The following is a 27,931-nucleotide window of genomic DNA, read 5'->3' on the forward strand; positions in this document are numbered from 1 at the left end:
CAAGGAAGGGATGTGGTGAGACACTGGCACATCAAGTGAGCTGCACTCCCATAATCTCCAGGCTAGGAGATCCTGGTCTCATATTCTCCTTTGGTTTATATAAATTTTATTTATTTTTTTAGTTTTTTAAAATCATCAAAATAAAATATATACAATTAAATTATCTCATCAAAATTTAAATATACAATCAAACACATTTATTCAAAACTATCAGAACACAGATACATCCGTAACTATGAAGCCTAAACCTATTCCAAAATCCTAACTTCTATTGCGGATAATCCTATTCTTGATGAATTCTAACCTGGGTGAATCCTATTCTTGATGAATCCTAATCTGGATGAATCCTATAGTTGATGAATCCTATTCTTGATGAATGCTCTTCTTGGTGAATCCTCTTCTTGATAATCCTAAAGCCTAAATCCTAACTTGAAATATTCTTTGGACAGTCGGCAGCTTCTTCCTGATCTTGGAGAAAGGGCGCTTCTGGACTGCAGGCAAGGACTTTCCTGGTAAGGGAATAGTGGAAATGTCCAGAGAAAACTTCTTGGAAAGACTGTAGCCGGTCGTATCTGTGGAGACACAAAGTTTAACAGAGCCTGGAATGCAAACCTAAAGCATCTGAAGCTCCGTATTTCATGGGACAGATTCCTTGGAAGCTTCTAAACGGCTGCACAGGGAAACCTGCTCCTGCTGGCTGCAGCTTGAAGCAGACCAGGGGGAAAACCCTGCCCCACTTCCACAGAGCTGCCACAGGAACAGCCTGGCCTCTGGGCTGCCCTGGGACAGCAGGGAGCCCAGAGCCCTGTGCTCTCCAGCCATGGCTCAGCTGCACATGCACCCTGCTGCTGCTCTCCCTGCCCCACAGCTGAGCAGCCCTACAGCTCCACGGGGCACTGCCAGCAGCTCAGCTCATTGCAGGGCACGTGCAGGGCACAATGTGCACAGCCATTGTGTAATTCAAGCCAGTGTTCCCTGCCAATGTGCACAGCTTCTCTGGGCTGCCACAAGACCCTTCCCCCCAACAGAGAGCAGCCCAGCTCCCACCTCACCTCTGTGTGAGGCAGATCCATGCTTGGTCTTCACCTTGTCCTCAGTCTGCAGTTGCTTCAGGCTGATTCATGCTTAGTCTTCACCTTTTCCTCAGTCTGGGTTCACTTGAGGTTGATCCATACTTCATCTTCACCTTGTCATCAGTCTGCAGTTGCTTCAGGCCCCCCATGTCATGACTAGGAAGGGCAATGCTGATAACAGAGTGGGGGCAGATGCACAACAGAGTGGGGGCAGATGCACACCCTTCCTTAGTATTTTGTCATTTCTGGCACAGCTGAAAAGTCACGTCTGGTGGTGTCCAGCTCAGAAATTTGTCCGCTTTCTGGAGAACATCAAACCTTCACCAGCCCAGAAGGCTGTTGAGGTTTTCCTGCACGTGTGGAGGTGTGCTGTCAGCAAACTTAATGATCTGGCTGCCCAGTGCCTCACATAGGGCACAGGCCAGCTTGGTGACCACAGCGCAGACGTTGGCGCTTCGCACAGGCAGCGCCTTGTTCTCCAGGCAGGACCAGAGCACGGGCAGGGCGTAGCGCTCGACCGCTTCAGGGCTCCTGGCATGAGCCCATTCCACAAGCACTGCCGGGAGAGACACACAGCTGCTTACCCACCAGCCTCCATGCAAACAGGGATCTACCTCTGCTCTTGCTTCTTGGAAGCCTCTCGGGCCAAGATCAGTGAAAGCACACACAGCCCCGTGACCCAGAAATGGGCAAAGCCGCTGATCATCCTTGAAACACAACCACCAACCCCTCGGGACTAATATCTCCAACCAGAGCCTTGTACCTGTGGCAGACTTTGTACCTTTACTCAATTATTGCACAATTTCTTTCTGCATGAACAATGAATGAAACGTCAAATTGCCTTCTATTTCCATTAACAAGTTGTCTAAACCCACGTAGAAGATTTGGAAATGCACCCTAGAGAGACAATTGAGAGATTTCTAATAAAAGCAATGATTCCATTTTTGAAACTTTGATGTCAAGGGCCAAAAGTCTAATCTGGCTCTCCCCTTTGCTCCGTGGCACACAGCAAAGGGCAGTATTAGAACACACTTCAAAACTCCAGCCCACCAGAGATGGCTGCTACTTGACAGCTGGATGAGAACCACCAGAGACTAGCTGGTGTCTTTGGCAGAATGCTTTTGTGGCTTCCAACAAAGAGCTGTTTCAAACCTCCAAGAAACCTCAGGGTGTCTTGGAGAATTACCCAGACCCATTGCCCTGGCATTTGCCCCGGCACTTGAGCATCTCCACATTTTAATGACATTTTCCCTCCCAATGTTAATAGCATTTCTTCTTACAACGTGCACTGAAATAGGGGCATAGAGACAGAAAAAAGCTACACAGGGGACTGAAATTTATCCAAAACACGAGGGTTTTCTCACATTGCCTCTGGAATCTGCTCTCTGCTCATTTTCTGAACTGAACTATACCAAACACAGACAAAAAGTGACTACCAACAGGCTCCTTGCATGGCAGATTTGGCTGAAAGATCAAAACCTGAAATGCTCAGGAGACCAGTCTTGTTTCCTGATCAGGCAAACTGTTATGTAGTAGCCATTTACTATTCTGTGGTGGAAGAAACTTCATTTCCTCTATGCTGTTAATCCACCAGCAGTCATCAACATTGAAAAAGCTCCTGAAAGTACCCAAAACCAATTTGGCTAAGCAGGAAAAGGGTTATGGTACCCATTCAAAAATGGGACTTCATTTGAGTTTAAATGCAATTAAAGGCATTGGCCACTATGGGACTTGAGAAGGGCCCCAGTGAGAGCTCAGCACCTCCTGATGTGGAGGAGCTACTCTACTGTCTGTTCACTGGCATTCCCTGTAAATACTCCCTCGGAGACCTCTTGGCTTAGAAGGGGAGGCCGTACCTGTGATACGCTCCGTGACATCCAGCAGAGCTTGGCCACTCAGTCGTCTCCATTGGTGGCAGAGCTCTTTCATCAGTGATACTTCATCTACAAGTGAAACACACGTTTCTATTCACTCTTCTGAGGGCATAGGAGAGAGAACAGTGGTGAGGGAAAGGGCAGGGGCAACCCCATTTTATACAATAAAGTCCATTTCTGCTGATTTTTGAATCCTTTTCTTCTTTCCTTCCAGCCTACTTGTCAGTGTTTAAAATGCCAAAAGAAAAGCTTTCCTTTCACATTTGTAAATCCAAAGTTGTCTGCTCTATCAGGAGCTATGTTAAAACATTTCACATCAGGGTCCTCGAGAGTTCAGTCACATGGAAGCAATGAAAAGGTTCTGCATCCCAGAGCCAAAAGGAAGAAGCCTATACTTGGGACACAGAAAGGCACTGAGTCAGGCAGTCCATGACTTCGCAGAGCAGCTGAGGTGGAGAAAGTGGAAACTCCCCTTGAAGACCTGACTCTTCAACACTCCATTGTTCAGCCATATTCCCCCAGTGTGGCATTTTCAGACCCGACATCAATCTGTGTGGCAGAAAAATTTACAGCTGCCCTTGCCTCTATAGGTATTTGCCATTTCCTTCTTGTCCCATGCAAAACAACGTGTGGAACAAGGCATCATTGACAGATGGATTTTGACCCATGTGTTATAAAGAAATGAACTTGATGAATCCTATGGTCCCCTTTGAAAAAAGAAGACAAAGAAGAAAGGTGGAAAACAGGCAGCTACTGCCTATAATGTAGAGCCTTCCAGGTGGCTGCTGTGCAGAAGCTCTGATGGGCCGGTGTCCCTTCACACCTACAGCAAAGCTGTTCATTTGGCAAGTCAGACGGGGCCCAAGCAAACTCCAAAACCCCTTTGCCTCTGAATTGCAGCAAAGCTGTAGTCCAGGACTTGCTCTTCAGACCAGCAGCACAGAGCCAAGGGCTCCTGGGACTGTTGGGAAATGCTGCTGCACATTCCAGCCAGTTGGGGATGGTGCATAAGGACTGCACCTGCACAGCTTCTGGTGGGTGTCAGCTGGAGCATTCCACAGACAGCAACAGCTACCAAGGCACTCAGCGTTCTCTTGTGTCGGAGAGACAGAGACACAGGTGAGGAGAGTCCATGCCAGAGCTCAGCCTTACCTAAATGCACAACAGATTGGTCCAGTGCCGTCATAGCTGCAGCATGAACCCCGGGATCCTTTGAGTTTAGGTTCTTTGTTATGCCTTCAACCAAACGGATCATCAATGGGTTCATGGCATCCTGCAGCAGTCCTATGATTTCTGCCAGCGCCTCCAGCGCCTTCTGCTTCACTTTCTTATGTGTGTCACAGATTCTCAGGCCAAAATAATCAAAAATCTGTGAAGAGAACAAACAACATGAAAGCTTGATTAAAATGACCTTTTTTGAAGAGGCGATGTAGAAATGAGCACTCAGGAATCTAAAAGGTGAAAGTGATCCTTTCTCTCAGGTCAGCCCTTGCTTGCACATTTTCACTGTTTTCCTGTGGGCCACTCACTGGAATGGTTGCACAACCTCATGCTGCTTGAAAGATTTTCATCTGTTTTTAAGAGGTTTGGGTGGGGACAGAAAAGTTCCTATGGTGTTTCTCTCCACCTATAAATCATTAAATCAATTCCATTTATTAATTCAAAAGACTACCTTTGCTTTACAAGTATGGAAGCAGATGTTTACAATGCCCATTTTTTTATACAGTTGCCTCAAGTATTGAGGGCAGCTATGATTTTGCCTAAACTATGGCTGGAGGAGATCTAAGTTTTATTTTGTCTGTCTCAGAACCTGTGTCTGGAGAAGGGCAGGGCTCAGATCAACTCTTCCAGGATCCAGACCATTGCTCTGACTAACAGGTGGACTTGTGAAATATAATGTGCTGTACAGCTCTCATTCCAGCAGGTTCAGTCCCTTGACAGCCACATTATCAGGCACACTTTTCTGGAAAAAGGGGAAAAGCAGCTACAGGGAGGAGAAGGGATGGATCTGTCCTTATTTGTTTTCTTCCTTTCCAAAGAGAAAAAAAGGCCCCCCAAGAAGGGTGAGCACCATCTTTACCAAGAGGAATAGGGACGAGGATGGAAATGAGTTTTACCTGTGCAAGACAAGATGGAGTTCACAGAAGTATCCTTTTAAAAACATTTTGTTTAAACCAACCCAGCCTGATACTTCTCTTCCCCATGCAAACCCATTTTTTCTCTAGAAAATAATTGCCATGTCTTCAATGGCTCAATTCCCTCCACTTAACCCAACTGGGAGTAGGAGACAGCAGAGGTTACACCAGCAGAAAATTCTGCCATCATCTGATGAACAGCAGCAATAGGCACCTGCCAGACAAATACAGCTGGACTGAAATAACTTGTCCTGAAGCCTGGAGCTCAATTAATTTGTCTGGATAAGAAGGGCCAGTCTGTCCCAAACAGCCAGGATATAGTGCCAAGACACACTGAATTGAATTTACTTCTGCAGGCTTGGGAAAGGAGCTAAATGAAAGGAGCAATGAAGGTATCCTACATACTTGGACAATGTTAGTGGAGATGAGCTGGGGTCTGGTTTTGGACAGGTCTAGGAGGAGTGCCACTCCTTCCATCCGTGTCTGGAACGCCTTGGCTTCCAGCAGATGGTAAAGCTTCTGGAGCAGCTCCCTTTCTTCCACAGATGCAGGTAACGTGACCTGGGCTCTTGCACGGTGTAGGCGGCGTCCACCAGTGGCAGACTTTGCCCTGGAAAATAAAATCAAATTAGGATCTGTTTCTGATAATCCCTTCAGTTAATTGTGAGCCAAACATCTTGGGGAGCTTTCCTAATGATGTGATTTCAAGCTAGAAAATCATGAGGCTCTGAAGTGAAGAACAACGTGGACCTCATGACAATCATTATGGGAAACAATCTGCAAGTCACATTCTCCCAGTGCTCACGCAGGAAAACCAAGGATGAGATGCATCTGATCTAGCTTCAGATGGCTTCTAAGACACACAGGCCACGTTGCTTTGTGGGGAAAGAGAGACACTGCTTCCAAGTTTAAATGCCTCCTCATACGGGACATGTGTGTCTTACAATAAGGAAACTCATCACTCTGGAGAAGTGTCTCTACAACCAGGCATGACAATCTGCAAAAGTAGCTCAGATGCATCTGAACAGATGAACAGGGGCATAGCTAAATGATCCAGAAAATCAGTAACAGAGAGAAAAACAGAAATCAGACATCCCAGAACTACGCTCACATTTCATTTGCTTCCCTAGAAACTAGATGCACAGCGTAACAAACCCACTGGGAATAATCCTCTTGGATCAACCTGTCTCTTCCATGAGAATGGGAAGATGCTGGGTATGCTACTGAGGCATGTGGTCACTTTCTTGCCACCGCTGAGCATGACAGAGCTAAATAAATCCCCTCTGTTGTCAGAGGAGAACAGTACAAGTAGCTCTGCCACTGGCATGAAGAGACAGCAAGGACCAAATTCCTGTCTTAAATGCTGATTGCAGCACAGGGCGAAAGAAACCAAACACGCTGTCCATCAAGCAAACTGTAGGAAGGACAGGAATCGCAAGACAAAAAGTCCACCTTGAGATACCTGTTGACCAAAATGGCTTAGGAATTGTCTTGCTCCTTACTACTCAAACTTGGTACTGCTGTTTGAGGGTAAGAAAACCAACAATCAGCTAGACCAAACCTCATGGAAGGGAACTGCTTGTTTGAGGAATGGCATCCTGCCTCTAGACTGGGACTTCTCATTAAAACACCCATCTAAAAAGGACTCCACTTGGATGAAAAAAAACCCTGGTTGAATTTACTTGTCTCAAGTCAGGCAGCAGAGACTTGGCCCTCTCTCCCAGCCTCCACAGCCCTGCCCTTGCCACTGCACTGGATCATCTGAACTGCAAGCAATGGGTGACTTTTTGTCGCCCAGTATTTGTGGAAAGCCCTCCAGAGAAACTGTGTTCAACACAATGCAGAAATAGATATTTTTTATCCTAGAGCATTTGTAGGGAAAGGAAACAATCTTTGGCACTGGTCATTTCCATCAGAAAGATGTGCCTGAGGAAGAGGCATGTGAAGTTTTTCATGGGCTTTGTCACATCTGGCAAAAGTGCTCAGTACCGTTTGCTAGGAGGTGATGTGGCCTGGGGCTTCTGGGAGCCATCATTCCTCTTCTTCACCGGCTCCTGCACAGGTGGGAGTTCAGCCTTGTTGTTTTCCATCCCCTACAGAGACACAGAGAAACCCCATCAATCTTTAGAATAGAACTAGGAAATTCCCTCTTTAAAACACCAGTTAGAACCAGGATCACTGCTACCAAGGCCTAGGGAAACATTTCCTAACTTACAGAAATAAACAGACCAGAGATTCAGTGATGCCAACTCTTTGTTTTTGGTAGCCCAAGGCAGGTTATGGGTGCTACCATACTGAGCTGCTGTCTAAAATCCCAAATTTATTAGTTTTGACCATAAATGGGAATTATGCAAACTGGTAGGCAATGAGTGGTCTTAAAGGAAGCAGCAGAAAGAACTGGACTCTTTGGGGGTGGGCCCATTGTGTTGGAAGTTGATTTGGTTCAACACTTATTCTCCCTGCCCCTGCATAAAGAAACACTCCCTTCTGTAATGTAGATAAAAAGAATAAAATCCCTCCCAATCAAAGAAATGATTTTCCACTGGATGCTGCTGAATTTACCAAGCTTCTTCCAGCTCCACAGGGCTTGACAGCAGGGCAGTATTCCTAAAAGACAGACAATAACTGTAGTAACTAGGATTGACTTGGACATCTTTTGTATATTTGGAAATTTTCTTGGTACTACTAAGAGACTTAGAGTCTTTTTTGCAAAGACTCTGTTATGTTCAGAAGCACTATTGTCACTTAATTGCTTTACTGAGGGCAGGGTAGGGAGAGTGCTGTGGGGGCTTACACATGAATATAAACCCATTTTCTTCTCTCTCCCTTTCCTCTTTGTGACCCATATTCAAAGTATTCAAAACCCCACTTTTCCCCTAAGAATACAGTTCCTGTGTGGTCTGCAGAAGAACACGCTGAGGATTAACAGCTCATTTTCAGGAATAAAATGATTCAGCAAAAGAGGAATGAGATACAGACACATTCGGTATGTTGGATCTCCTATTAGCAGTGGCAATACTTGCACAAAGGAGACATTTGTCCTGCCAAGCACTTACTTTCTTCTTAATTCTCTTCAGGATATCTTCCAGGTCATGCGTTGAAAGAGATTGTTCCAAAAGCTTTTTAAATTTTTGATTACTAAGCAACATCTTCACCATCTCCTGTCCATAATGCCTAAGGAAGGAAGGAAGGAAACAAAAGAAAAGTGAACAAAGGAAGAGTGTTAACAGAAGAGGCTGATACCTTAAACTCATCGGGTGCAATGTTTGCATGAGAAGGCGTTACCTACACTCAGCAAAGAGGGAGATTTACCTCACTTGACACTGCACAGTGCTGTCAGCTGAACACAAGAGGCAAGAGGAGAATGTGGGGCAACAGAAAAATACCATTTCTCTCTGAAACTGGGGGCGTGCTTCTGTGGGATCAAAGGATCCCAGGCAACAAGGGAAACACATCTGCTTTGTTGTCAGAGCCTATTAGCAGTGTTCTGCTGCCCTTGCACATCCATTTTCCTTCCTTTAACTGGCAGGGAAGCCAGGACAAAACACCTCATCCTTGCTTTTGATTATTCTATACTATCTTTATGCACATGGGCAGTTAGTTGCTCTGGTGTTCTTGGCAGCTATTAATGGGAATTTCATCATCAAAGGAAGGGGATTTTGGTGGCTTGGGGTGATTTTGCCACTAGGAAACCACAATTTTCTTCAAGAAGAAATGTGGAGGTCACTGAGCCACAGATAATAGCACTCTAGAAATCTGCAGAAGAGGTTTAGAAAGACTGAATACATTGGCTAAAGACCTCTAAAATATTTCTAGGGAAGTCTTAAGTTAATGAGAAACAGATGTTTGGGATCCTTCAATGATGAACATTAGCCAACACTTTGGCTTTCTCTTGTGCACCTAAGGCCAAACAAAACTGTTGGACTGGCTAATCAGAGCTCTTGTGATCTCAGTAAAGAATCTTTCAAGTGTCACAGGAAGGTGGCAATGCTCCTTGCTGCCAACCTCAGGTTACCCAGTACAGTCATGTCCCCAGACAACCCAGAGCAGTGGTCACAGCACCAAGCCTGACAGAGCTCAAGAAGCGTTTGGACAATGCTCTCAGGCACATGGAGTGACTCTTGGGCTGTCCTGCACATGGCCGGGAGCTGGACTGCATGACCTACATGGCTCCCCTCCAACTCTGCATATTCCATGATTCTATGCCTCTTAGCCACACTGTGAGGTCACTTATTATTGCCTTGAGTTTCCACTCTTTCTGGTTTTAGCTTAAAGCCAAACACAAAACCGTTTTCCTGTTTTAGGAGGTGAAAGAAGATCATTACCTCGTGTCCTTGTGACTGTCCTGAGCGAGTGTCCCTGCCACCTGTGCCAGCCTCTCAGCCCTGGGTGTGCCTGCAAGCTTCGTGACTCCCATTTTCTCCATCAAGGACAGGAGGAGTTCGGCCGTACACTTCCGCGCCGGGACGTAGCGGCTCCTGGGAAGGAGAGAGCAAACCCTGGGACACAGGGAGAAGGAGCAGCAGCAGCACAGGCCTTGGCCACAGCCTGCTCCCTGTCCGTGCTGGGGGAAGGAGCCTGGCTTCTCCCTGCAGCTGCAGACACCTGTAGAAGGTTCTGTCCTCAGACAAACACAAAGTTAGCATTGTACAGAAGGGCTGTCTGCATGGAAAAGGGAAGCATTCAGTCTCCCTGCACTATCGGATGCTCAATTTCTTTCCCGAAGTTTACTTGGAGAAAGATTAAAGTAATAGATTACATATGAATTATTTAGAAATTAAGGATAATTCGTGCTGACCCATCAGAGGGCACCCACTACCCAGAGCTGCAGCAGGATGAGGCTCTTTCCACCCATTCATCCCCAAATCTGCAGACCCCTGGGAAAACACAAATGCAGAGAAAACACGCCGTGGGCCGTGAAGTTGAGGAATACCCAGCAATGCAGCCTGTTTCTTTTGTAAAGCTTGGCAAGGGATACGTCTGAGTGCTTTACCATATTCCAAAGCTGAGGAAAGGGTGGCAGTCAGTTTAGCAGCTTGTCCTATTCTAGAGACTGTCTCTTGGAAACTATCAGGCCCAGCACCAACACTTAAGGCATTATTTGCTTCAGCTGTCCCATGGCACTCAGCCGGTGAGGGTGCCTGGAAAGTGCTCCATCATCTCAGGGCTAACATGAAACATCAGTTTGAATAGAAAGCAGAGCTCTAAGGCCAGGACAGTCACACAAGACTCCTTTTGGCAGGAGCTGCACCTGCTGTGCGGGCTATGCCACACCCAGCACATTCTCCCTGATGTGCTCCATGCCCCAGCAAGTACCCTCCTTATTTCTCAGAAAGGAGAAATGAGGTTGATCAGAGAATCAAGTCACTGAGTCCACAGGAGATGCAGGATACAGGGCCCTTCCCTTCCACCATTCCTGTTCTCTCTGTCATCCCTTCCCTCACCCACACACTAGAAGGTCAAGAATATCACAGAAAGAAGAAGAACCTACTTGACTCCATTGTCCATGAGAGCAGTCATTGCTCGTGTAGGAGTCACGTTCTCTACCATCATCCCCAGGCTCTGACAGGCTGCCTTCTGAATAAACTCTGGGGAGTTCCGCAACATGTGGAGAAGGACTGCAGCAATCTGATCCACCTCGGAGTCCATGTCCTTCCCCAAGATCGCAAAGAGCTCTCCCAGAGTGACAATTGCAGAGCAGGACACGTTGGACCGGAGGTTGGTCACCTGGGGAAGTCATGAGGGGAAACATAAGCATCACCTTGAAAAGAAAACCAGTTTCCTTAGACAAAACTCCCAGGAAATCACAACACGTCCCACTGTGTATAAAAGCACAGTAGGAGCAGAAGAGCCCAAGCACAGAAAGGCACTTACTCTGGCACCAATTTCTGGCCACACCCCTGCTTACTGCAGGCATGAAAAATAGGCTTTACTAAACTGTTCCACTTAACCCTTCTATAATGTCTACTGCTTTGATTTTAGGCCCTTTTATTTGAAAAACATAGAAGCAAAATATAGGAAGGGCTGCTTTCAAACCATAAAGGCACAAGGCATAAAGATAAAACATTCAGATGCTCCTGTTCAAAAAAGCAACACCTATAGCTGAAGCAGCCAGGCAGAAAACAGAAAACAGGCTCAGGTCTACAGACTCATTTGCAGTGTTCAATTACAGCTTGAGCAGAGATTGGGACTCTGGTATATCATGTCATTAGTGTCTCTTTTCTGCCTTGCATTATAATGGTACCTCACTCACAGACAAGTGTCAGATACCCGACCTGCCAGTAAATACAGCTACATGTACACACAGATCCTACAGATAGCTGACAGACATTAGAAATAGAAGGTCTAAAACCAGAAATGAAGGCAGTCCCTGAGCACACATGGAGATGAACAAGCACATATTCTACTCTACAAGCTGTGTATCAAGTATGGGGGACAATTCAGAGCAATGTTCTCACCTCACTGGTAACTGCCAAGCAAATCTCACGAAGTCGACAGAGCAGGACTTCTGAATGGGACTCAGCCAGCAGTGTGATGTTCAAGAGTCCCTTCTTCTTCTGTTCCCTGAAAGGCAAGTACAAAAAAGATTGATTTTTCTCTACCCAAGCACTTGGCAGCACCCTCTGAAATCACCAGGCTGGCAGCTCAGTCAAAGCATGGCAGGTGCTTTTCAAGGAGTATTTAATGAAATCGTGGAACACATTGCCACAGGATGTTGTGGCTGTCAAAAGCATACACAAATCCAAGAGGCAAAGAGAGGGCTTTCAGAGTCTTCATTTGTGACCTTTCTGAAAATCTCTGCTATGAAGTCCCTCTGTCATCACTGCTTCCTAGAAGCTGTGAGGCCAGGCCATGCTGCTGGTTCTTGTCACCTCCCTGTACCTGTCCCTGAGACACAGTCCCATTGGGCTGTTACTGGGACATTTTCCTTCTTTAGCAGCCCCAGCAGGCAGTTCAGCACTGAGAGTCTGCACTGGCACTCTGGAGCTGAGTTTCCACTCTACAATCGAGGCCTGTGTGTCACCCACTCCACCTCACACGTTCCCCAAAAAAGTAGCAGGATGCCCCAGAAGATTAAGATTCCACCCCTGGGCAAGAACTGTTAAAACTCTGGCTTTTCCCAGAACACTCCGACCTAAAACAACGCCCACAACAGCAAAATGTTATTGAAAAGGGGCAAACAACTCCATCTCTCAGCACTTGCTTTGTGCAGGCCCTCAGCTACAGGAAGGTGTGTGAGGCATCAGGGCTGCAGCCAGGGTTGGCAACTGATCCCACGGGCACCCCTGAGTGTCATCTGGACCCCCACACCTGCAGAAGCTCTCTGCACCTCCCAGGGCATCAAAGAGAAATGGGGAAGAGAAAGCAGAAGAGAAAGGGCAAAGCAAAGGAGACTGCACAAGGAGATGCAACGTGGCTAATTTTTCATGCTTATCCCTGTGAGAATGAAGCATCCACCAGTGAGTGGATGCTAACCCAGACATCAAAAAGACAACCAATATCACCTAACATTTGGAAGGGTATCACCTCTGGGCCTCCTTCTGTCTGTGTAGAGTTTTGGGACACATTGTGAGTATTGACAAAATATCTCAAGCCCGTATGATTCCTTGAGAAGGAAAAGTTGAATTGCAAAAGTGCAAGATTCCCAGAGGATTTTATTTCTCTTTCCTTCTCTTCTGCCATGAGCCCTTCAGGAGTAATGGCAGGCAGAGGGACCTGAAGGCACAACTCAGTCCATTTCTCAAAAAGAGGAGCTGCCTGGAGCACCTTCTGGGACTCACATGCAGGAGTCCCTGCCATTGCTGTCAGCAGTGGGAGCAGAGAGGAATCTTACTCAGTCCCACTGGGCCAGTGGCCCAAGGCACCCAAATCTCTACACTCAAAACTGCTGCCATCCTGCTTCTGCCTTCAGCCAGCAAAGCATCTCGTCCCACAGCTTTCTCTCTTCCCTCAGCATTTCCTTTGAAGCTCCATGGAGCAGCAGCCAAAGCCAGGAAACAGCATGGACCTGCTGCAGTTGGAGCAGTGCTGCAGAGCAAGGCCAAGAAAAGGCTGCTCTCCACTCTTTATCCTCTCACAGCTCCACAGTGGTTTCAGCAGTGCCCTTTGGCCCTCTGGGCTCTCGGGGCTCAGAGGCACCAGCAAGACACACTTCTGACCGACCTTAACGCCAAGAGGGACACAGAGTGATAGGGCCTTTCTTACCAGTCGTCGCTGCCCAGCAAGGACAGTGCCTCCTGCAAGGCCTGCTGTGGGTCCGAAAAGGCTCTGTCCTTCTGCCTGTGCCCACGGAGCGGCTCCTCTTGGCACTGGGCACCAGTGGCTGTCTGCGAGGTCTCTGCAAGGACAGGGTCGGCCATGGGCACTGCAGGCCCGGGCAAGGCACCCGCCATGGAGCGGCCTGCAGCCCATCTCCCAGCCAGGGTTCCCTGTGGCACACACTGCCACTGGGGCAGAGACTTCCCTGCTCTCTGGATCCTGGGGCTCCCTGCTTTCTCTCAGCCTCCCCAGCTGAGCACAGCTCCAGGCTAAACCTGACAATTGCCCCACAGCCCCAGCTCCAAGTGCCACAGGTGCCACAGCCAGCGGCAGGTTCCTGAGGCCGCAGAGCTCCCACTCCCTGCCAGGCAGTGCCAACAGCAGGACTGGCCAGCCCAGGAGGGAACCCCTCAGGTGCCCCTCTTGTCTCAGCACACTGATTTTCCACAGCCCTGAGGACAGGGGCTCTTGGCAAGTCCCTGAGGAGAGACCTGCAGCTGCCTCGTGACAGCACCAAGCCAAGCCTGAAGAACCCAGCCCTGCTGGGCCCAGCTCAATCCCCAGGGAGCAACAACCAGGGAACAGCCACACCTGACCCTTCACACCTGACAGTGCCTCTGTTTCCATTGACTTCAAATATTCTAGACTACCAAGCTGGAGTAACTCCAAAGTAGATTTGCTGTTCATTCTCATTACAGACTATGGACCCAAGATCCCAGCTGTGCTGGCTGAGGCAAGAGGCAGTTCGTGCTCCTTTTGCAAGGACAAACCCCTGCAGGAAAATGCTGCCATGGAGCAGGCTTACCCGAGGAGCTGCGTGGGAAGCTGCCATCTCCAGGGAGGGTGGGCGTACTGGGCTGTAAGGGCACCGTGTCCTGCTTTCTCACGACCGTTTTCTTCATGGCGCTACCAGGGTCTTTTCTCTGTACACTGGAAACTGTGCCATTGATAGGTGGTAGGCTGAAGCCTGCAGGGACCAAAGAGGAGCCTGTAAGTGGTGAGTTCTGGACAGGGTGACGATGGAAAAGGCCAGAGAAGTTGCTAGAGCTGGGTAACATTCTTTGTTGTCCCAAAGAACTTCAAGTATAACAATGGCACACTAACATGGGACAGTGATCACAGAATCCCAGAGAAGTTTGGGCTGGAAGGCACCTTTAACCACCATCTAGTCCAACCCCTGTGAGCAGGGACGTTGTCTAGATCAGGTTTGTCAGAGCCCTACGTAAACTGGCCTTGAACACCTTCAAGGATAGACCAACAACAGCTTCCTTTGGCAAATCCTGCCAGCTTTTCATCCCCTTCATTTAAGAAAAAATTCTCCTTAATATCTAATGTAAATCTGCCCTCTTCTAGTTTAAAAGCAAACTGCAGTGACGTTTCTCCCAAGAAACAAGGAAAACCCAGTATTGCTTTGCTTTTGTTCTCCTGTTCCAGAGGCAGGCAGGGAAGTTACCAAAGTGCAGATAGCCTGGTGTGATGCCCTCGGGCTGAGTGCTGCCCCTGAGGGCCCCGCTGCCGCCCTCGGGCAGCGCTCACGGCCCTGCAGGCTGAGCCCCTCAGCCAGGATTCAGTTGGGAATGCTGCTTGCTCCTGGGGCTACAACACAAGCACTGCCTGGGGCTTCAGCACAGCTCTACAGTGCCAGCTCCTCAGCAGGGAGCGGCAGGAGAAGGATCTCTGGTGTTTTCATCAGAAGGAATGGAATTTTGTTCCTTCCAGGTTGCAGCCTGGTTGAAAAGCATCCTTTTGGCCTCACCTTCCCTGGAGGCTGCTCTCCAGGAGAGAGTCTGAAGTCCCAGTGTACTTTGCAAGACAGAATTTTCTACTCTGAAAGACTTTACAAGTGGAGGTGGGAAGCTAATATTCTGTTACTGACTCAATGAGGCCATGGGCAAGACACTTCATGTCTCTCTATTTTTCTTTAGGAAACAGAATTAAATCCTAATGCAAGCTTCTTACTCAGATGCAAGCAGAACAGCCCCCCCAGTCTGATTGCAACATTGTGCAAAGTGCAAGCAAGTGGTCAAAAAGGACCACTACAAGTGTAGCCACCACTTACTTGCTTCAGCTGCATCCCCAGGCTCAAATGTCTCTGGAGGAAGTTGCAAGGATTTTTCATTTTGTCTCCTCTTCATCTCTTCCATCAAAATCTCCATTTTCTTCAGCTCTAAGTTCTCTTTAGCCAACCTGCACAATTCAGCGTGGGTCTAGGTGCAATGGAAACACATCACAGACTGTAAGCAGAGACACACCAAGCAGACACAACATCTCATCAGGAGCACAGAGTGCACAGAGTGCCACAGTCTTCCATGCAGCTCCATATCCATTCCAATTGTTTCAGAGGAATGTCTCCCATGCTCACCTTGGCAATTACACACAGTGAGGTGGAACACACTTCACTGCCACAACCTCACACTGCTGCAACTGCAACCTATGTCAGGAAGCCCTGCTTGAAGCATGAAAGTCATAGGAGTGCTCCAAGACAGATGAAGAGCTCACATGACAGTGAGCAGGCAGTGCAGTTCCTACAGGCCATGGCAGAAGAATGAAAACCATGTGCAATACCCAGCAAGGAGGGGCAATGGCTGTTGCTTAACACTCATGGCTAGGAATTGCAGCTGTTTCTCACTTCCTGGCTTCTGAAGGACTCAGCTCTGAAGGACTTGGTCTCTGAGGCCAGCAGACCAAAAGGAGGAGTCTTGTGAAAACAAGTTGCACAAATGCTGATGTTAATGAGCAGAAAACATGAGAATGAGAGGGCTGTGAGATACAGCCACAAAGGTAACCAGGAAAAAGCAAACTCTCCCATTTTAGTTTGCAGCCTTGCTTACACTCAACATTAGAGTCTTTGCTTCTCTGCATCCAAGGATGCACTTCTCCCACATTCACTGATGTCTAGCATGATCTGCCATTCTGAACTTCTCTAAACCAGCCTTTGCACATAAAGAATGCTTCTGGCGTGACCTTAGCACCATCTCCAAACCAGACACCTTGGCACTACTGGAAATAGCCAAGCAATTGCTATGTAGCTGTCAAATACATTCCCAAGAGAATCCCCATCCCCCAAGGAGTGGAAGATTATGATTTTCAGTGGCATTTTGGGCCAAGCACTAAACAGCCACTGGAAAGGAAGTCTGCTCATCCCTGTTCTTATCCCTTACCTTTCCAAAGCTGTCCCTCCGCTCCTTGTCACTCCTAAGACCAGGACTGCTGGGATGATCTGTCTCCTTGGCCTGACTCAGTGAGAGGCCTGGGAATGGAAGCAAAGGTTCCTGTAAATCTCTGGCACCACGTGTTGGAAGCAAAAGAAGCTTTGCTTTCCTCATTAGATGTGCCCAGTATTCTGCAATCCTGTATTTGCAGGGAACAAAGTGCTCATCCAAAAGTTCCACTTTTGCTCTCCTTCCTCATTCCAGGGGTTTATTCTCTGCTTTCTTTTCAGCAGAGACATCCAAACCCAAATAAACATGACCTATCTCAAAATAATTTTGATCTTGGCTGATATTGACAATTCAAAATGTCCTTAATAGAAATAGCTGATGGCTGGTCATTCTGAAACACTCCCCAACAGAGCTGGTAGAACTAGGAGAACTGATTCTTCACATGGTTTCACAGAGGATAAAAAAATGTAGCAGTCAAGCACTATGAGAGGTATACCTGTCTTAAAACTGGATTCTATCACCCTGCTAAATGATTGGGTCAGTAACAAAACAAAGACCGGAAAGGATGAATGACAGAAGTGATTTATAGTCCAGAATTAATCCAGAAAAAATGTCATTTACTTACTAAGGACTACCGCTGCCTAGCTGCAGTAAGCATTGCAGTTGCATATACACAATTAAGGAGTTATTCCAAAGGTGCCATACTCAGGATGTGGCAGAACAAACCCTGAGCAAAGGGACCAGGTGATCTGATCCCTTTTTCTGCATCAGCAGAATTACTTCTCCAAGTCTCATCTCTCCTATCATTACACAACCAGAGATGCCAAAGGAACAACAACAGTGTCATTGAGGCTTACAGCTTGAAAGCAGTGGATGACCCAGAGGTGCCAGAGACTGCATTTTGTCTGGCATAATTCCACTTGTCTGGGATCAGGCAAGGCAGGGACAGGAACAAGGCAGGAGTCATCTCCTCCCCAGCCTCAGCCTGCAGCACTGACACAGGCACAGACAGCCAGGGAAGAGATTTGTCATTTGGAACCTGCCACAGGTGGCTTTGGCCTTGTGCTGTCAGAGGATGACAAACTCACACCCTGCCTAGGCTGCAGCCATTTGGAAATCTCCTTCTCCTTCACTGGAAAATTCAAAAGGACTTTCATCATAGGAGGTATGCCTATTCCATACAGTGCAAAACAAGGAATAACCAAGTGCAGACCAAAAATCCATGAATCTCCATCAAATCTCAAAGGGTTCAGACCAGAAACTACCTCAAGGAATGGTTTACTCCTTCAAAAGCAGGAGGAAGGAGTGGAAACATTTCTCATTTCATACTAAATTCCTTCATTTTCTACTCTAATTTTGACACAAGAAAGGCTGCAGGGAGATAAAAGGCATGTGCAAGAATGTTTCCTCTTCCTGCACAGCACATCCAGGAGCCAAGGTATCCCCCCAGCTCCTGCCACTCAGCATTTCACACTGGAGGAATTTTCACTGCACTGCCAGAGAACACTCCGAGTCATTGGGCTCTGGGAGAGTCCACTGAGCCCATCAAGAAAATGAAATTAATATAAAGATATCTTTAAATGAATGTGTTTTATCAAAGCTTTCCAAGTGTCACCTCTGAGTCAAGATCCCAATGATCATTTTAGGACAGACATGCCCTGTACATACTTGCATGCTCCGGGGTCTTCTCTTGGCTTCTGCTGCTGGGTCTTGCCCTGAAGAAAATGGAGGACAAAAAAACATATGAGGAGCTAGAAGGAGAAGGGAGAGAATGGGTGTACCATGCAAGGAGGCAAACCTTCTTAGCATGGTCACTGTGACGAAGGAGGAATTGTAACACATAAACCCAAATATGATTTATTGTCCTTAAGCTTTCAGTTGCTGGAATCACACAGAACTGGCCAAGCTCTGGCTGAAGTAACAGCCAAGTCCAGCAGGGGACCCATTCTGACATGTTTTGAAGCCCTGCCTCCTCTTCCCCAGCACCACCTCTGCTCTTGGGGCATTGCTCTTGGGTTTGACATTGGATGGGCAAAATGCGGAATATTCAGAGGTTTGCCTAAATACATGGGAGACTGTGCCAAATCACCACAGGAGATGGGAAGAGTGAGGTGAAGAGCACACTGGAGCAGCAGACACCTTGGCTTACCTCATCTCTTGGGACTCCTGCAATTCCATCTTTGGAGAGCTGTGCACAGACCCAGCAGCACTGCCCACAGGGGGAATTCCTGCCTTGCACAGACGGGGGATTAAAGATTTTCCCAATTGTCCCTTCTTCATTTCCCCGCCAGTGGAGCACAGCAAGGAGGTCTGGAAAGAGTAGAACACAGTGCTCAGATCAATCATCCACACTTGCCCCCTTTGATGCCTCAAGAATTTTATCAATGCTCTTAACTGGGACCTGGTAGGAAAAGTCAAACTGATGCAGCAGCTTGGCTGTGGATTGGGAATGCAAAGGGAACTGGGAGAGACCATGTCCCACATTTCTGAGCTCTCCCCACCTTCTCACTTCCCTGGAAATGCGACTACATTCCCAGCTGGCATCCACATGTTTGACATCAAGGTGTTCTGGGGTGCCACTGCCTCCCCTGGCCTTTTGGATGCCATGGCAGTGGGTTTAGATCACTCTTCTCTCCCTGCCCCTAATGTGTCTCACAGCCAGTGCTGATCTCCAGCCAAATCCCCACAAAGCCATTCTGCAGCATGTCCAAACCTGCTTGTCTCAAGCCCCTCATTCCTTCTGCTGCTGCCCTTCCCTCCTACACTTCCCCAGCAGCCTTGGAGCCCAGATGCTGCTGCTGAGCTCTCGGGATGCTCGCTGCTCTCCAGCTCCCACACATCCATCATCTCAGCCTCACTGCCATTCAGGAAGTTCAGCAGAGCTCCCTGCCCTGCTGCTCTCTGCAAGGTCTCTGCCTGCCCAACTTGCTCCAGGGCCCCCATGCCACGGCCAGGAATGGGGGAGGAGGCAGCAGGGGCAGATGTACACCCATGCTTAGTATCCCATCATTTCTGGCCCAGCTAAAGAGCCAAGCCAGGACCTGTTCAAAGTTCACTGAAAGGGTCGGTTCCTGTCAGGGAAAAGGTGTCAGAGCTCTGCTGTGTCCTGGGTTGACTATATGATGCTTTTATCCCCAATTGTCTTGTTCTGTTTATACTGAATAATAAGTTTTACACCTTTAAGACTCTCTTCCAGACAGTGAAGAGGGGAGGGAAGAAGCGCGCAGTTTGTTTTCAGACTGCTCTCACTCCTCCACATTCCTGCTCCTGGACTGTGTTGTCTGCGGATGGACAGACAGCCGGACAGTGCTCCTTTTCCCCTTTTTTTCTGCTTTTAGTTAGTTTTAGCTAGCTGAGGCAAAGAAGTTCCCTGGACTGTGATTTTTTTCCTTTTTTCTTGGACCTGTTCAAGCCTGCTCTGGACTGAATACCCAGAAGAGCACCGGCAGCTCCACCTGTGGCCCCCTGGCCAGGCCTGGGCCGCGGCGTTTCCAGAACCAGAGACTGGTCAAAGACTGAGTGAGCCGAGCTGCAACCCGGGGAGGGGACTGTTCTGAGTTTGCTTTCTTTGGAGCAGTGAGAAGTTTTATTGTTTAATATTGTTTGGGTTCTATTGTTTAATAACAGGTTTCTTTCCACTTTTTCTCCAAGGAGATATTTTCTCCCGAACAGGTTAGAGGGGGCAGGGGCAATTGAATCTGCTTTTGTAGAGAAGCCCCTTTGGGGGTTATCTCCCAAACTTGCCCTAAACCAGGACACAATGCCACCCAGACAGACAGTGCCCAGGGAAGCAGTGCCCATAAGGAGCCCAGAGGAGTCCAAAACAGCACACAAACTCTCTTTCCACACTCTGTGCCTCTTGACTGCCTCTGCTTAGTAGCTTTTTTTCTTCAGCTTGCATGACGGCAATTTCCCCCTTCATCTCAAGCAGCCTTTTCTCCTGCTCCCTCTGTACCTCTGCCAGGAAGTTTGCCCGTTCCTCCAGCTGCTTCCATGCCTCCACATGCTGCTCTTCCAGTTGTCTCTCCTGATGAGGGGAACAGACACTTCCTGATGAAGTCCAAGCAATGCTCCCCATAGAAAGAAATGGAAGCTTCATCCCTCCAACAACCCCCCCCACCTGGAAAGTGCACATGAGTTGTGACTTTGTGCCCTCCAGCAATGCTGTTCTAACCCAAAATGTAGAGGGAGTGTCAGCAGGTGGAAGGAAGGAGATGCCACCTTCCTTCCCTGCTCTCATGGCTGCCCGTTTTCTAGCCCCTCTCTCCTCAGCATTTCTGCCTGTTCTCAGAGGCTCTGTGCTCACATTCCCCCTGCCCTTTGATCAAGGAAGAGCTGCACATGGACTGCAGGATGAGGATGAGGCCAGCGCCTCGATGATCCAGTCACAAGGCAGGCCACCAGCTGAAATACCAGCAACACGGGGCCCCTTGCATATGATTCAGGCCCAAAGACATCTGTCCACCATGGGAGGACTGAAAGCAAGGAACCCAGTTGCTGGGACTGCAGTTGGCAGCAAGGTCAGCAGCCGCCTGCTGCATGGCACAAGGCTGTGGGCAAGATCCTGCCCCTTCTCTGCCATGCTTTGGGTGGCGACCACCCAGCCTCCTGGGGAACTTGGCTGATGCCCATCCTCAACCTGTGCATGCATATACTGTCCCAGCATTATCCTCTGGCTCTTCACAGGCCTTCAAGTATGAGCCCTTGAAGGCCCCTGCTGCCTGGCCCAGCAACGTCTGGCCTACAGCAGATGCTTGTGGCCATGTCACATACTCAGGCTGCTCTTCTGCTGAGACAGCCCACCAAACCCGCCTGAAATCTTCAGGGGCCTCTTGTTTCTTACCAGTTCTTGCATGAGATTCGTTTTTTCCTCTTCCTGGGCAGACTGCCAGAGTCTCAGAGCCTTGCAGCACTGCTCTTGTGCCCAGCGGAGCTGTTCAGCCATGTCTTCACATCGCTGCTGGCTGAGAGCTCTTACAGCCAGCAGCTCACGACGAAGGCCCCTCACATCCTCTGCAAACATTACACACAGCAGCAGTCAGACACTCCACAAGCAGAGCAATCTGCTGGCCTTAAGCCCTTCCAGTTTCAGGCAAGGAGGGACCTGCCCTCAGCTGCTTCACTGCTCAGAAGCCCTGGGCACAGAGCTGCCTTCGCAGCCACTGCACTGGGCAGGGCCATCAGCAGAAACAAAGCACACCAGGCTCTCACCCAGTATCGCCTCCTTGGCCTGCCTGGCCCTGCACACTTGGGCTTCCACACGGCTCCTGGCCATCTCCAGCTCCCATATGTGCTGCTGTGCCTCCAGCAGGCTGCTTTGCAGGCTCTCCTTCTCTGACCTACAAGGCGTGAAGATGAAGAGCAATTGCTCCTGGCACACAGGGGCAGCTTCTCCAGTAAGATGTGCCTTAAGATCCCTACACCTTAGTATGGAAAATGGCTTGCATGGAAACTCAGATACAGCAGGACTATTTTGCCACTTTACATAGCAAAGCAGGCCCCTCCAGGTGACTGGGCAGCCTTTCCTCATGACCTAGCCCAGCTCAGTTTGGTCTCAGCAGCCAAAGCTGAAATTGCTGTTGCCTGACCTATCACACACGGGTGTGCCCACCAAGTATCTGCAAAGGGACAAAAGCCCAGCCTCTGCTCACAGCCCTGAGCTCATCAGCACTTCCAAGTCACTCTGCAGGTGCAGGACAGAACAGGGCTCTTCTGGCTGACTCCTCAATGCTTCATGCCATTCATAGTGGATGTATAGGTACTTTGTTGGCCAGGCACTCTCTAAGTAAAAGGGACTAAAGGCATTCACCAAACCATATAGCAAAACCTTTGACTTCTAGCAGCATGAGTAGGAAACCAGAAGTAGGTTTCTATCTGCACAAGAACTCACTAGGAGGAGGGACAGATATCCGGCCAATTAAATTACTGGAATTGGATGAACAAGACCACTTGCTACCTTTATGTTTGGCTAACTAAGCCAGCAGTGCCCAAATATCTGGGCACTCTTTAAAAAGGAAAAAGGACCAGCCAAAAAGATCCTTGACAGGTTACAGAGGTGGCTGGACAAGTGGGAAAGAATCAGTGCGCAGCAAGAATCCCCAGACACTGTCAAGAAGTCACAAGACCTTTCCCTTCTGCTGCTGCTGCTCTTTGTAAGCAGTTCTAGGTTCTGCACCATCCTTCACAGGAGTCAGCTCTGCAGGCTCTCAAGATTTTCAGCATGACCCTCCAGCTTCACCTGAAGCGTCAGCACCCTATTCACAACATTCACATCTAAGAGCCTTGAATTCCAAAAACCCCATGTCAAACAACTTGGCAAGCAAAGATTGATGGTGAGATGCACTGAAGGAGAAAGCAAAACCAGAGGGAAACTTCTGGTTTCAGCAAACATCTGCACAGTGTCCCTGGTCCTCAATTCAGTGCCAAGTTGGCTTGCTTTGCACTTGTCACAGGAATGTGCAAGGGGTCCCAAGCAGGCACCCAAAAAATGCTTTGAGAGCTTGAGCTGGCAGAAAAGTAATATTCACATCACAGTATCCTTCCCTTTTTGCTTGTATCTCTTTGTTTCTCTGTCCGACAAACATCTGGAGAGCACAGAGCAGGCAGTAAATCCTGACATAATGCTCACCACCTTTGTAACTACAGACCTTCAGTAATGTCCCACCCAGGGTCTCCTCCCTGCCTTTACCTGGCCTCTGCCAGCTGCTCTGAAAGGCCTCGCAGGTCCCGCTCCGTGGCTGCCAGTCGGGCTTCCAGGGCAGCGTTCTCCTGTGCCATCACCGCCTTCTCTCTGCACACCTGGGACAGGGTGTGCCCTTGGCAGGAGAACTCCTGCAGCAGCTTCTCCAGGCCCCTGTGGGCTGGCCGCTGCCGCCGGAAAACCTGGCAGTGGAGGGGCACCATTTTTCAAGAGGAACAACAACAACAACACAGGCTCGGTCTCAGCTTGCTGCCAGAAGCAGCATTCGGGGGGGTCTTGCTAGGACAAATCCCTCTCCCACAAGTGCTGCCTAGGAACAAGGTGAGCATACCTTTGGCACTGCCAGAGGAACCGCTTCCTTCAGCAGATCCCTCTGAGGCTGCCATTCCTCCGCTGTCGCTGCCGCCACTTCAGACACCCTCTCCAGTGAGGAGTGGCGCTTTCTCTCAAATGCAGCCAACTCCTTCCACCTACGGCAAGCAGACAGACAAACAAGCCTTTAATTGCAACACAGTCTCCTTGCAAGACCAGGACTGCATAGCATGTCCCACACGAGGCAGTCTCAGGGGCTTCCAACAGCCCTCTACTTCCCCCTCAAGTGAATGCTGCAATTCCCTCCCTAGACCAGCATCTCTCTTTGTTGTTCATGTAGGTGAAAGTCACCACTGAGGAAGTCAAACAAGCTTCCAGAAGCCACAGAACACTTCCAGAAAGCTCAGGTACTCTCAGTTGAGTAACAGCTTCCTGCCTGCTAGCTCTTACACTCCTTTCTGATTACGGTGGATACTGGACTTGCAAAAGTTCTTCTTTGGCTAAGACATGCTTGCTAAGTCGAGATGAGTACTGCCACAATTACTCTTGCTTTCACTAGTGAAACAAGGAAAGAGCCTGCAAGCCATAGCTTGGGGAGGAGGTGGGGATGATTTTCCAATCCAGTTATCAAAGGATGGTTAGGCTGGCAGAGATGCCAGGAAGCCTCTAGCCCAGTCTTCAGTTCCAAGCACTTGGGGTCAGCATCTGGACAGGCTGCTCAAGGCCCCATCCAGCTGGGGTTCTGAATTTCCAGGGCTGGAATCTACACAAGCTCTCTGAGACACTTGTTATGCTGCATGACTGCCTTTGCAGGTCAATGCTTTGCTCTCCTTAAGCCCAGCCTGATCCTCCCTTGCTTTTACTCTGGTCTAGTTTGGAATGCTTTTTGTCAAGGTTTAAGGAGTGAGTCCCAGGAGGCATCTGTGCTCTAGGTTGCTCAGCAGCCACACCTGCCCTGGGCTGCCTTCCCCCGTCTGTGCTCAGCAAGTCCAACAAGGAGAAAGCCAAATTTGTCCTTTGACACTGGGCCTCCTAAAGCCCAGCAACGCCCACCCCTGCTCAGCGAAAGCGAGAAAGCTCAACACACACCTGAACTCCTGGGCGCCGTGCACTCCGTCCGTGCTCTCCTGCCCCTCCGCCTTTCCTGCCTGGGCCCAGGAGTCCTGACTGGCAAGATCCTCTCCTAGCGGAACCTGCAAGGAATAGGCAGGGAAAAAGCACAAACAAGCAATCAGGAGCAGGGAAGTTGGCTCCTGAGAGCTGGCAGAAGCAGCAAGCAGCAGCTCACCTGAAGGCAAAAGCTGTTGTGTGGGGCTGTTTATGTGGTGTTGATGTGGTGTTTATGTCCCAACTAACCCTGGAGTTGTTCAGGGAGTATCTGAGTAGAAGCAGGGAACATTTCTCTGCTCAGCTCTGCTCAAGTGGCTTCCCCTCAGGATTTCAGGCCTTCAAGAGCAGCCAACAGGAACTGCATTCCAGCCCTTCACAGACAGATTTTGTCTCTGCCATGCAGAGCTGCTCAGGAGTCTCCTCAACACACTTGGGTCATGTCAAAGTTAAGGAGGCAGTCGAAGCAGTGCCTGTAGCTACCTAGATAGGGCGTGGAGAGGGGTGGGTCCCTGCAGGCAACAGCGGCTCCTCGGCACCCCACAAGGCTGTGAACTGCACCTGGGGACCTCTCTCTGCTGACAGCAGGGAGCCTGCACAGACTCTGTGCACAAAGGGGCTGACTTCCACACCAGTAGCACTAAAGGACATCATGCTACCGCTTCTCTGACACCAAGGCAAGTTCACAGTCCCTGTGAGAATGCCAGGAAAACGATGCCTGCATGTCAATTTTCAGATGCCATTTCCCACGGGTCAGTGGCTGGGCTGAAGAGTGAGGTCATGGCAGGATTCCAGCCCCCAGCATCCTCAGCCACAAAGGGCAAGGGCTGCCTGCTCGGAAACTTGCAGCTCTGCACTGCCCCAAAGCTTTGCACTCAACCAACCAAAGCTGCCACTGATTGCTGCAGGATGCTCAGGCCCTGGACTGACAACACCTAGAGGTTTCTTGTCCTTTGTGTCCCCTTTAGCCTCTGGAGGCAGAGAGCGAGCCAGAGGAGGTTCTGCTGCTGCTGTGGTGCTCTGCAGACAGGCAGCAGTGTGAGGGACAGGGAGTCACCTGTCATTTAGAACCTGATTTCTTCTGAGCTCTATTCCCAGCTGTCCTAAGCACAAGTCATGAATTTGGATAAAAGTGAGATACTCAGGCATTAAAACTCAATTAAAAAGGGCTGATAAGTCTAATGTTTAAACGGGATTGTGCATGCTTCTGCAGGAGATATTTCAGGCTGGCTACAATCAGCATGCAGCCTCCTGTCTGCAAAGCTTGACTTTCATTAGTTAAAACCTCCTCAGTGGAAAAGGAGGAAAGGGATGGAATCCTTCTGGTAGTGTTCATGCAGATGCTGATGTGGACTTTCTTTCAGCTTGCCAGGCTGACACTGTACTGCAACAGGCCAAGCCCACAGCTTTCTCCACACTCCTCAGACACCAGGAATGTCAAGGGTGCCCATCCCACTCACCGAAGCGCGCGCTTGACTCCTTCCACCTCTGAGGCGAGCTGCCGGGGGCAAGGGAAAATGAACCAGGTGCTGTTAGAAAACTGTTTGTGCTGAGGAATCCCACAGAACAAGCCCACCCAAGCAGAGAGCATTCTCCTTTCACAACATCCCTCCAGGAGCAACACTTCTTTAACACAGCAAGCAAGACTGCAGGCCAATACCCTAGGCTGTGTCTACCTTTTGCTCGGCATTGCCACTAAGGAACTAGAAACTTGGCCTTGAAGATGCAAATTGTTCCTTAGCAGGCAGTGCCTACATTGGAGCTCATTTTCGAGCCTGCAGCTAAAGCAGCTTTTTTCTCCTCTCTTTCCTGGACTTGCTTTTTCTTTTTGTAAATTGCATGTAGCATGTGCCATGTGCTTGCCGTAAACAATTCCCTACAAAACCTTCCACCAAACCCCTCTCAGCACTTGCAGTTCTGTTGGGACACAGCACAGGCCCAGCTCTGGGCTTCAGGAGCACACACCAAGTGCTCGGCAGTTTGCCCTTCAGCACAGAGCCAATGGCTCTTGGAGCACACAGAGGGGGTCCAGTTACACAGGCACATCCTTGAAGGATGGAATGCAATCAAAAGATGCTTTTCCTCAGTTCTGGAGAGACCTGCATAGTTTTTAGGAGGATGCCTGCAAAGCTCTCCCAGTCTGCATTTTGGAGGTTCCTACACCCTGCTGGGCAAGAGACACCCCCGCCTCCAGCGGAAGCTCTTGACAGGAGCTTTACCAAACAAATGGCATCTTTATGCCATTTTTGTTCCAACGTGCTGCCCCAAGGGGAAAAACAACTTCTATTTACCAGCCAAATGAAGAAAAGCTTTCCGAGAAGCCGCCAATGAAAAGGCGCTTCTGACTGCTCTACGGACTCGCTCCATCCTTTGAGCAGGGCTGCTCGAGTCCGTAGGCCAGGAAACAACAATGGAAAAAATCCCCACTTGCACAAGTCCCGGGACTGTGCAAGTAAAAAGGGGGAAAACAGGACACTTGCACAAGTCCTGAGACTGTGCAAGTAAAAAACGGGTAAAACAGGACACTTGCACAAGTCCTGAGACTGTGCAAGTAAAAAGGGGAAAAACAGGACACTTGCACAAGTCCTGAGACTGTGCAAGTAAAAAGGGGAAAAACAGGACACTTGCACAAGTCCTGAGACTGTGCAAGTAACAAGGGGTAAAACAGGACACTTGCACAAGTCCTGAGACTGTGCAAGTAAAAAGGAGAAAAACAGGACACTTGCACAAGTCCTGAGACTGTGCAAGTAAAAAAGGGGTAAAACAGGACACTTGCACAAGTCCTGAGACTGTGCAAGTAAAAAGGGGAAAAACAGGACACTTGCACCAGTCCAAGGACTGTGCAAGCAAATACAGAGACAAAACAACACTGTCTGTAATCTGAGAACAGCTCAGACGAGGTAATCCTCCTGCAAGGAGCACACCAAGAGCTGCTCTGGACGCTGAGGCCTTGTGGGCACCAGGAAAACCTCCTGCTGACAACGCTGTGACGTGGCAGCCCTCTGCTGACATCACAATAGCAGCCGCTCTGGCTTGCTCTGTGAGTTCATGCATGGCAACCAAACCTTCCCTACAGCTAATGCAAAACAAAAGCCCCGAAAGTTCTCCTCTGCCCCAAAGGAGCACAAAACCCCCCTGCAGTCCATAACCCACAGCTCAAAGGATCCCAGAGTAACACAGAACAGGCACCAAGCCCATTCACCCTGTTCGCCAAGCTGAACACTCAGAAAGAGCCAGCATGTCAGGAAACCAAAGGCAATGTGCCCTTTTGCCCAGCAGTGCTTCTGACTAAAACCAAGAACTCTTGGTT

General features: G+C 49.0%; 1 protein-coding gene across 1 annotated transcript; it reads right to left on the reverse strand.

The window, feature by feature from the left end:
- Positions 1-174: 174 nt before the first annotated feature.
- Positions 175-27,594, reverse strand: LOC135291264 (TOG array regulator of axonemal microtubules protein 2-like). Its single transcript, XM_064405296.1, has 26 exons — positions 26,913-27,594; positions 26,082-26,119; positions 24,604-24,707; positions 23,534-23,672; positions 23,191-23,384; positions 23,035-23,086; positions 21,714-21,873; positions 21,346-21,515; positions 20,458-20,529; positions 18,652-18,812; positions 18,171-18,217; positions 16,503-16,591; positions 15,401-15,548; positions 14,147-14,308; positions 13,288-13,420; positions 11,541-11,646; positions 10,574-10,809; positions 9,408-9,560; positions 8,139-8,256; positions 7,645-7,689; positions 7,072-7,175; positions 5,488-5,692; positions 4,100-4,316; positions 2,930-3,016; positions 1,053-1,629; positions 175-572 (listed from the first exon to the last, which is right to left on the reverse strand). The coding sequence occupies exons 1-25, from the start codon at positions 26,986-26,988 to the stop codon at positions 1,394-1,396; spliced, it is 3,252 nt and encodes a 1,083-aa protein (XP_064261366.1). The 5' UTR covers positions 26,989-27,594; the 3' UTR covers positions 175-572; positions 1,053-1,393.
- Between the last annotated feature and the right edge of the window lie 337 nt (positions 27,595-27,931).

The sequence above is a fragment of the Passer domesticus genome, chromosome Z (genome assembly GCF_036417665.1).
Source record: "Passer domesticus isolate bPasDom1 chromosome Z, bPasDom1.hap1, whole genome shotgun sequence".
Lineage (NCBI taxonomy): Eukaryota > Metazoa > Chordata > Aves > Passeriformes > Passeridae > Passer > Passer domesticus.